This window comes from Panicum virgatum, chromosome 3K, assembly GCF_016808335.1.
Source record: "Panicum virgatum strain AP13 chromosome 3K, P.virgatum_v5, whole genome shotgun sequence".
Classification (NCBI taxonomy): Eukaryota; Viridiplantae; Streptophyta; class Magnoliopsida; order Poales; family Poaceae; genus Panicum; species Panicum virgatum.
In genome coordinates, this window is record NC_053138.1 from 12,901,193 (window position 1) to 12,911,562 (window position 10,370).

At 52.9% G+C, this 10,370-nt stretch overlaps 1 protein-coding gene across 1 annotated transcript; it reads right to left on the minus strand.

Moving 5' to 3' along the window:
* Positions 1 to 1,645: 1,645 nt before the first annotated feature.
* On the minus strand, positions 1,646 to 6,364 carry LOC120700414 (UDP-glucose 4-epimerase 1). The gene is made up of 9 exons (XM_039984638.1): positions 5,959 to 6,364; positions 4,686 to 4,735; positions 3,821 to 3,956; positions 3,183 to 3,284; positions 2,849 to 3,076; positions 2,667 to 2,751; positions 2,431 to 2,513; positions 2,227 to 2,318; positions 1,646 to 2,131 (listed from the first exon to the last, which is right to left on the minus strand). The coding sequence occupies exons 1-9, from the start codon at positions 6,151 to 6,153 to the stop codon at positions 2,035 to 2,037; spliced, it is 1,068 nt and encodes a 355-aa protein (XP_039840572.1). The 5' UTR covers positions 6,154 to 6,364; the 3' UTR covers positions 1,646 to 2,034.
* Positions 6,365 to 10,370: the final 4,006 nt, after the last annotated feature.

The following is a 10,370-nucleotide window of genomic DNA, read 5'->3' on the forward strand; positions in this document are numbered from 1 at the left end:
TAGACACCAAACCTGAGAAAAAAAGGCCTCCCCGTCGTTGTTGCTGGATGGACATCGTTGCGTTGATGGGCTTTCTATGTTTTATGGGCTTCTTTCTTGTGGGCCATTTCGTCTTCGCCCTTTCGAGCGAGGGTGGAATCTCTAGTCCTGTGCACTCCTAGGCCCGCTCCCTTGCTTCGATTTCGTGCGTTAGGGTGTGCAGAACTTTGGTCTTTCTTCTTTTTGTTAACCCTGTCCCATTAATATCATAGCAGATTATTGCAGAGGTTACAATTAATGATTGGCTTTGAGATTTCTTGTGAGCAAAAGCATCTCCTTTTTTATTGTCTGAATATGGGCCTTTTATTTTCTTAGGCGCTCAGATTGTTTGGGCTTTCGGTTCACCAACACAGATGGGATTGTGCAGTGGCGAATCTAGGATTTGAGATTAGGGTGGTACGTCAAGGCAAAATTTTAAATATAAATAATTGATAAGGTATCTTACGAATATATGCAAATCCACAACGAAGTTAAAAATCTGCATGAAATGAAGCTTACTCACTTATGTTTTGACAATCCTACAGTACAATGGTGCAAGAAGTTACAAATTGCAATATGAAATCATACCATGGTTGAACTAGAAGCCTACAGTATGCAGTATGACATCCCTTGCTCCTACAGGGCTAATTGGCTCCCAATCTAGAATTAGAATTCGTAGTCATGTAGTGCGAGACCGCAGGCTAATTACCTTGCTGGCTTGCTCTAGCTTGTCAATTGGTGTCTTGATGCTTGCAATTTGCAAATGGCAGTGCGAATGATGCCTTTCGGTTCTTCTTGGTGGACTACACGCTAATGAGGAAGCAAGTGCACCACAGCTTGCAAGCCCCCAGCGCCGGCAGAGCCACCGAGTGGAGAACGACCGTGCAGCCAGCCTCCACAGGCCGCAGCGCCGGCAGGACTGCGAAGGGCGCCGCCGCCACGCTGCCGCGCGCGTCCAAACCAATGCGCCGTCGAAGCTCGCGGCCGCGCCTCCGGGTTCCCTCCCTAGCTAGTTTGCCGTTTTTGCCCTGCCGGACTCGGGCCGGTTGCCGTCCGTAAAGTTTTTAAATGAATCTTTCTATATTTGAAGTACTAAACGTAGATTAATCTCAAAATAAATTACAGAACTCGTCTGTAAATCGCGAGACAAATTTAACGAGCCTAACTGTGCAATGCGTTTTTTATTTCGTCTAGATTTAAATCTCCATACAGGTGCTGGAAAAAAATTTGGAATTTTAATTTTTGAAACTAAACACGACGCCGGCTTGCCGCTGGCAGTCGAGCTCCGCGCCGCCGTCCCAAACCCTACACGCTACAAGTTTGGAGGGCTGGAACTCGCGATTCACGAATCCATTGGACGCGGCCAGGTTTTCAGAAGCGCTGGGCGGGCTGTCTGCTTTGTTAGGGGGCCAAATCCCAGAGTGGGGTTGCTCGACAGGTCTAATCTTAGGGTGGGCCGGGTGGGACCCGGCCCACCCTCTAGATCCGCCCCTGGGATTGTGTGCTTAATTTTCCCTGCAAACACTCCCCTTGCCCATTACGGATCTGCACCTGAGTTGAGCAACCACAATGCACGCGTGCGACGGACAAGTTAGTTTGTCCTACTCGTTCAACAACAAAGCACGGATGGATCATGAAAGAAATCATTTATATTCTCAATTGTCATCCCAAGATCAGGGCGGAGGCAGCAGGCACAATACGTACATATATGTATCTATATATCTCTATAATCAGTAGGCATGGCACGGGGCTTATTTCTCGTCTATCTAGCAAAAAACCAATCATAAGCATGGATTAATACTAGACAGACCTAACAATAACCATATATATAACGGTAACCCTGGGTAACAATAAGCTGGATGGATGGGCAAATGGGAACCCCCTACTCCCTCCCTATGTACAAATGAGAATACGAGGCCCCATCGATCATCCGTCCTTCCTTGGATTAGTAGCATGCGGTGGTACTCCGCGACTTCTTTTTAATTGCGGCTTGCTACCAGCTGCTCCAATTCAGCCTCAGTTGCCGTTTTCGCTTGACCCGGCGTACCCGTAGGGATTCTTGCTTGCCCAGTTCCACAGGTCTCTGCACATCTCCTCAATCCCGTACTTTGCCCTGCAAGTTCAGTTTTTATTCCGTTTCCATTAGGATCCATCAGAGCCCATCAACCACCTGCAGCTGCATATACAGGCAATGTGCTAACAACTTACTTCCATTTGAGCTCCTTCTCAGCCTTGGCCGTCGCGGCATAAACAATCTCCGCATCTCCAGGTCTTCGCCCAGCAAACACCAGAGGAATTTTCTGTACAGAATCAATCAGCCAGTTGGTCAATCAATCGTCCAGGGAGCCGACGGAAGAATTGGACATCCATCAACAAAGATATGCGTGCAGGCTGGCTCAAATAAACTTTTACCTTGCCAGAAACTTTCTCGAACGCAGCCACCATTTCCAGCACTGATGTCCCCTTTCCTGTGCCCAGATTGTATACTTCACAGCCTGCGTGCATCGAGATTACAATACAACCAAACAGATCAGTATGGCATCATTAGCTAGCTTTTGGAGTTTGCTTCAATAAACAATAGCTGAGCTGTCAAAGGTAATTTACAATGAAGAGAAACTCGTAAGGTAGCTAGCAAGCCTGTCATTTACCTATTTTGTCGGAGTCCTCATAGAGCTTCCTCAATGCTGCAATGTGCCCGTCAGCCAAGTCGACAACATGGATGTAATCACGCACCTGGCAGGTGTTTATTTACAGGAATACTTATATTAGTAACGAGCTGTATTTCCTAACCTCCTAGCATATACTAACAGAGTCGAAATAAAGTACATACTCCAGTTCCATCCTTTGTATTGTAGTCTGTTCCGTAAACTGTCAGGTGAGGTCTCCTCCCAACAGCAACTTGCTGAACATAGGGCATCAGGTTGTTTGGGATTCCGCAGGGGTCTTCACCGATGTATCCGCTGGGATGAGCACCAACAGGGTTGAAGTATCTAAGAAGTATGATCTTCCAATCAGGGTCTGAACGATGGACGTCACGGCAGATATCTTCAATCACAAGCTGCAGCAATATCATATATTAGTTAGATTATTTTCCCTTCTTCCTTATTCCATTTTAGGACACATATTATGATTATGAAATTAAAAAAAATACATATAAAAAAGACCTTGGTTCGCCCATAGGGGTTGGTGGCGCAAAGGGGGAATTCCTCGGTGCATGGCACTTCCTTGGGCCACCCATAGACAGTTGCGGATGACGAGAATACCAGCTGCAATGACAAAGAAACATGTTCTGTTAGTTCGTTGGGCTAGACACATCTATCTGATGCATATATCACTCAAGTTGTTCTTGCTGCATTAATGCACACATAAATTCAAAATAGCGCTCAAGCATCAGATATGAACAATATATTGAGGGTAAGAATGATCATTTTGCATTTACTGGTCCATGTTTCACATAGTACTAAACAGAAAACACTAGATTAAAGAATGGCCTAGCCACAGCCACCAGAATCTGGGACCATCAGATTCAAGATGTAGTCACGGATGGCATGCATGCATGCATGGCTTCTCCGTGACACAAATTTACAACTTGGGTGGCAGAAGACGGACACAGGGCAGGGCACCTGGTCCAGAAGATAACTAGGACACCGGCATCCTGTGATCCCCAGCAACGCAAATGCAATGCAAAGTAGGCCAACCAAAACGAGTTGTAAAGCAATAAAGCATACAGGAGTGCCCGAAAATGCAGGGCCAGAGAAAAAAGACGGGAAGCCTACTTGGCGGAGTAGTATCAAACAAGTACCTTCTTGCAGCCATGCGCGGCCATCACCTCGAGAAGGGTGATGGTGCCGATGAGGTTGTTGTCATAGTACAGCAGGGGCTTCTGGACGCTCTCGCCAACAGCTTTGAGGCCAGCAAAGTGAATCACAGCCTCAAACCTGCATCCACAATTGGAGTTCTCTGTGTTAGTCAGAAGCAAAGGAATCTGAACCTTGTAAAGACCGACAGCAGCGGCCCAGCCCTTAACAAGAAAATAAGAATCATGGAATGCTTCGCTGAGCTGTGCTGTGCTGTGAATCAATTGATAGAAAATAGTAGTAGTAGAAGGGAACTGCTTTCCTGCAGGCCAGGAGCCAATTGAATTCAATCATTAGACACCTAAGCAAATGCATCTTTTTTTCTAAAAAGAAAAAAAGAGCAAATGCAAGCAAAGCGGCAGATTCAGCAGGCATGAAAGTCGATAGTTAATTTGATTGGCAGTGTGCAACGAACAACCAGTGCCAATATGCTAGTAATAGAACGTGTCGAGATTGGAATACTGAATGATACAGGTTGCATTTCGGCAAGTTCGATCTTTTCGACTTGTTTGTTACAAATAAACTAGTGTCCCACTGCAGCAAATCATTAAAGGTTGGTTTGAATTCCAGCTGGCGCCGGCCAAGCGCAGCAAAGTGGTTACTGCCAACCACGACTGGACGCATTGCTAGTTGGCATCTTAAATAGTTACTCTATTTAGCATCTGTACTATGTTGTAGAAACATTAGACTAGAGAGGAAACCTGGAGAGTGGAGAGCCTCGTTCAATTTTATACAAAATAACAGAACAGCGAGGTAAAAGTGCAAGTTGATTGAATTCATGTCAATCAGGACTGCAAACTGGTGGTGTACCTGTGGGACGAGAAGATGTCCTCGAGCGCGTGCCTGTCGCGAAGGTCAACCTGCAGAGGCAGCAGCCGCAGCATTTAGGAAGTTTTATAGATAGATACTGTTTCGATGTAGCATTAGAAAACACTTAATCGCGAATCAGAAATTAAAACGGGAGAATCTAGGAAATTAATTAGGTTCAAATGAGTGCCGCGTCGGGGAGGTTAATTAGATGGAGGAAACGAACAAGATAAATCGCCAAAGTCGGCGTGGTTTGATGAGTACTCCGCCGGACGCGACGGAAGCCAACAGGCAACAGCGACGTGCACCGGACAAAACAAAGGTGTAGGAATGCCAGGCGAGGCACAGGCAGGCAGGCAGACCGGTCAAGGTCCGAAGGAATACAATTAGTGCTCGCTAATCAAGCAGCATGGAAACGGAAACGAATTGATTGGAGTTAGGCGCGGCAGGCCTTGCGGCGACGACCACGACGACGCGTTTCGTTTTCGTCTTCGAACGCAACGCGCCGCGGGAACAAACCGAAGAAGAAGGGAAAGGAGGGAGGCTAGCTGCGGAGCAAGCAAGGAGGAAGGCAACGCAACGCGTGCTGCCCCCGTCTCTCAGCGTGTGGACTGTCCAACCTGCGTCCACGCCGTCCATCCACCCCCCGGCCCCGCTCCAGAAGCATCCGTCGCATCGGTCACGTGGTGACGTGGCGCGGCGTTATTGGCCGCGTCAACGCACGCGGGACCCAGGCGCCGGTTTGGGTGGCCGGAAACGGCAAGGCAACGAGGCTCCCCCAGGCGGCGCGCGGACGGTGTGACCCACCCGCCCCCGCCGGCCAGCGGGCAGGGAAGATTCGAATCTTTCTGGCGGAGCGGGGGAGGAGAGGCAGCGGTAATAGATGGAAACTGAAGAGAGATGATGGTGGTGATAACCGCCGACATGACCTCCGCATCCGGAGGAATCAGAGAGGAGAAGGCGTAGAAACGAAACCGCCCCCGCAACCCAATGCGTGGGGAAGGGAAACCACCCCGCCGAACGGGAGCAGTATAAAAAATAATCAACTCAAGGGAAAGGAAGGAAGGAAGGTTCGTGAATTCTATTCGTGCTGCGGAATTAAGAAACGAACAAACAGAGGAAAGGAAAGCCGAATGGAAGAATCGGCTCCCCAGCCCGCGGAGAGACGGAGGACGAGGACGGGGAGGAGAAATCGATCAATCCTTGCGCCTTCTCCGGCCCAGCAGCTGCGAGCAATTAATCGGCGAGAGGGCAGAGTATAACCAGCGAATCGTACCTTGTGGAAGACGAGGTTGCTGCCGTTGTGGCCGGCGAGCTCGGCGACGCGGAGGAGGGCAACCTCGGAGGCGTTGTCGAGGTTGTCGACGACGACGACGCGGAAGCCCTGCTGGAGCAGCTGCAGCACGGTGTGGCTGCCGATGTACCCGGCGCCGCCCGTCACCAGGATGGTCCTCAGCACGGCGGACACCATCGTCTCGCTCTCCTCCTGGGCTCGGCTCGATCCGGAGAGGAAGGGGAGGGCAGGGGAAGGGTGGGAGAAACAAGGGGGAGGAGGATCGCCCGGAGTTCGGCGGCGGTGGAACGGAGCGACGGGCTGTGCGTGCGCTGGATGAGTTGCACTGCCCCCGACTACTTGCTCTCTCTTTCTGTGTGTTGGTTTCGCTGGGTTGGCAACCCGCAGCGGCTCATCTCCGTCTCATATATAGCCGCTCGGCCGGCCGGACCGGTCCCTGGGCCGGGCCGGGCCGGGCCGGTGGCGCGCGAGGATTCGGGACCCTGCCCTGCCTGCCACGATGATGGATGATGGATGATGGATGATTGATGATGCAGGAGGGAGGCCGCCGGGAGGGGAGCAGATTTTTCTCCCCTTTTCGTGCGACTGCGTCCGCGAGCGACGGCGATCCCGCCGCGATCCGATTCGATGCGCGCGAGCCACGTCGGCCGCGGCTCGAGCCGACGAGCCCTCAACCGTCCAGGTGCACGGCTCCCCCTCTCTCGCTCTCTCCCCGTATCGCGTACGCAATCCTTGATCGAATTTGCAGTAAAATAGTAATCGTGTCTTGTCAAAACGGGACAGTAAGATTTTATTTCCTTTTTTTAGGAAGGATAAGAATAATATGAGATCCGCTCTGTTGCATCTTCCCGTGCCGTCTGCATCTGACACCTGAATCTTCTGCCTTTTTTTTTGTTAGGGGGTGAAAAAATTTTCTCTTTTGACCACTAATTAGAGGTATGAAATGAAATTTAATTATAAAACATCCTCCATAATTATAGTGTTGTAGCATGTGCTGTAACTAATAAAGTTTTTGATCGCATGATTAAAAGATGATTAGGAGTGGTTACTGTAGTATTACTTTAGCCAACCATGATGGAACTTGGCTTATTAGATTTATCTTGAAAAATTACATCCATTTAGAAAAAAGATACACAAATAAATTTTATTTAGTAAATTTTATTTAGTACTCTACATATACATTCATCTTTTTTGAAAAAAAAATTCAGGATGCTAACCGAGCAGGGCACCTGCTGATGTGACTTTCTGAACGGCCAGGGCAGGGCGCCAGGCAAGTGGGGCGGCGACGGCCTGGACGATAACGAACTACAGTATCCATCGGGACGAAAGCGATCGATGACATGTCCATTGGAATTGAATGGCAAATGGTCTCTGCAGACTGCTGCAGCGCGCGGCTTCGGCCGTTGCAACGCGCACAACTGTCGACAGCCGCTCGTCCAACCAACCGCCTTGCTCCAGCGTACGCATGGACCCACCCGCCGCCCCGCCGCCCGTTAATGCGCAAGCAAGACCAAGCGGCCCCCTGCTGCGTGCGCTTGTTCGTCGCCGGCCATGTGCCCCCCGTCGCCGTCGATTGGCCGGCGCCCCCCGCCGCGGCCGGCGCCACACGTCTCGACAGCGTGCGCGAGGTGACTTGGGATGCAGCACTGTGAGCCCGTTTAGTTTCCAAAAATTTTCACGCACTACAGTAACTTACAATGTTTGACCACTAATTTGAAATATTAAATGTGGATAACTGACAAAATTCATTTCATAACCCCAGGTGAAATCGCGAGACGAATCTAATGAATCTAATTATACAATAATTAGACAATGTTGTGCTACAGTAATCAACCTCTAATGACAGATTAATTAGCCTTAATAGATTCGCCTCGCGATTTCCCGTCCATCAGTGTAATTAATTTTATAATTAATCTATATTTAATACTCCTAATTAGTGGTCAAACGGTCCCAAAAATTTTTGCCCCAAAATTTTTTTGGAACTAAACGGCCCCTGTGTGTACTCCATCTCGATGGAGTAGCTGCTCTACACAACCCCCGTGACAGTGATGCGCATCAAGGCCTCTCAAAAGACCTGTATCATTCATCCCGCACGCACGGCACAACACGGCCAGGTACTACTCCATCGACCATGGATGCGGATGTGTGTATTCGTGCTCTATATATGTTTAAGGGAAAAGTCTGTTTTTGGACCCTGAACTATCACGATCGTCCGATTTTCAACTCTGAACTCCAAAACCAGACATCTTGCACCCTCCAACTATCGAAACCGTGCAAAATACACCCCTAAACCAAATCCACCCCGGTTTTCAGCCACGTCACTCGTCCACGTGGCGCCAATGGCCACGTCAACTACCATCTCCTCTCTCTTTCTCTCACAGACAGGTGGGCCACCACCTCTCCTCTCTCTTCTGTCTTTCTCCTCGCACCCCCTGCTCTCCCGGCGCACGCCCTCGCCGGCGCCGCTCCTCGCAACCCCTCTCGCCGGTGCCGCTCCTCGCACCCCCGTCGCCGGCGCCAGGCGCCGCCCTCACTCTCCTCTCCTCCCTGCGGGGCCATGGCGGGCCCTCACCCTCCTCTCCTCCCCGCGCAGGCGGCGGAGCTGGCTCGCGTGCCGGCCGCGGGCCGCGGCGGAGCTGGCTCGCCGGCCCGCGTGCCGGCGGCGGCCAGGCGCAGCGCCAGGCGTGGCGGAGCTGGCTCGACGGTCCGCGCGCGGGAGACGGCCGGGCGCGGCGGCCAGATCCAGCCCGCCGCCGCCGCCTCCTTGCCACGCGGAGGGGCGCGCAGAGCTCCGCCATGGCGAGGCGGAGACGCGCAGCGGCGGCCATGGTGGGGGCGGCAGCCCGCACCGGAGCTGAGCTCGAGCTCGCGGTGGATCCGACGCACCTCGTGCTCGAGCTCTGGCTCGAGGAACCAGCAGAGCGCGGTGGCCGGATAAGTAGCTCATCGCCTGCCACCATGGATGACAGTCGCCGTTGCTCACGCAGGAGGGAGAGAGAGTGGGAAGGGGAGGCGAGCTCGGAGCCTTCGCTGCCGTGCAGCCTCCACCGCGCCGCTAGCGCACGGGCCTCCGCCGCGCCGCCGCGCGAAGGAGCCGTGGGGGCGGGCCGGGTGGCAGAGGAGCAGGAGAGGGAGTGAAGAGCAGGGGAAGGAGCCGTCGCCCGCAGCACCCGCCGGGGGCCGCGGCCGAGCTCCGCTCGCGGCGCTGCCGAGCTCCGCCCGCACTGCGCGCTAGGGGCCGCGACCGAGTCCGCCCGCGCCGCCGCCAGGGGGACTGCGGCCGAGCTCTGCCCGGAGCAGGGTAGGAGCCGTGGGCGAGGAGGAGGAAGGGCGCGGAGGAGAAGCCGGCGTGCGCCCCACCCCGCCCTCTCGCCCAGTCCGTGCCACTCCGCCTTCGCCTTCGCCGCTCCGCGCCCTCCTGCGCGCACCACCGCTCCCCGCCCTCCTGCGAGCGCCACCGCCTCGTCGCTCCGGCCGCCGCGCACCGCGCGTCCGCCTGCGGCCGTGGGAGGAAGGGAGGCCTGGGCGGCCGGGGCTCCATCGACGGGTAAGCCGGAGGAGACCGGTGACGCCGCCGCGGGGACAACGCCATGAGGAGGTCCGCGCGGGCACAGCGCCGCCGCCGCGGCCGACATCGAGGCCGGCGGCGCCGACGCGTGTGGGCTCGTGGTGGCGGGGAGGAAGAGAAGATAGGGGGTATTTTGGTAATTACCGGTGGATAAAGACACGTAAGAGTGCCAAAGTGACAGCCACGTCAGAAACAGGTGCCACGTCATAGCAAAACCGGAGTGGTTTTGGTTTAAGGGTGTTTTTTTGCACGGTTTCGATAGTTGGAGGGTGCAAGATGTCTGGTTTTAGAGTTTAGGGTTGAAAATCGGACGATCGTGATAGTTCAGTGTCCAAAAACATACTTTTCCCTATGTTTAATTATCGATCTCATCCTGTGGTCTATCTATCTCGCGTCACGTGCATATCCGGATAGAGCTTCTGATCTTTATGTAGCTATCTGAGGTGTGCATGGGAGTGACAAAGGCCGGTGGTACGAGTAGACAAAAACAAAAGGCGAACCTGTGCGTCACATATATACGGCCGACCTTATCCATCTCAATTTCAGCATATGTGACGAAGCAGCAGCGCCCAGCGGCGACCTGGAAACTAAAACGGGGCCGGGAGAAGGATGGAGGCGTGTGAGGTTTGGTCTTCGCTCGTTCCTTGGACACCGACCTGCATGCGTAGTGATCCACGTCCACACGCTTCGGGGATGGATGGATCTTTGATCTTTCCTTCTCTCCTGCCCGCGCGCAGGCTGCACATTTTGCAGGAGGCTATTGGATGTTTGCCGTCAGCCATCGTCTCAATCTCACGGACTTTGTGGTAAGGCTCCGGCTTCCGGC

Excerpts from the sequence above, each read along its gene's own strand:
- LOC120700414 (XM_039984638.1), bottom strand. The coding sequence starts at position 6,153 with ATGGTGTCCGCCGTGCTGAGGACCATCCTGGTGACGGGCGGCGCCGGG. Across the intron at positions 3,957-4,685 it reads GACATCTTCTCGTCCCACAG|GTTTGAGGCTGTGATTCACT; the intron begins GTACACCACCAG and ends TTGTGGATGCAG. Across the intron at positions 3,077-3,182 it reads ACCCCTATGGGCGAACCAAG|CTTGTGATTGAAGATATCTG; the intron begins GTCTTTTTTATA and ends ATATTGCTGCAG.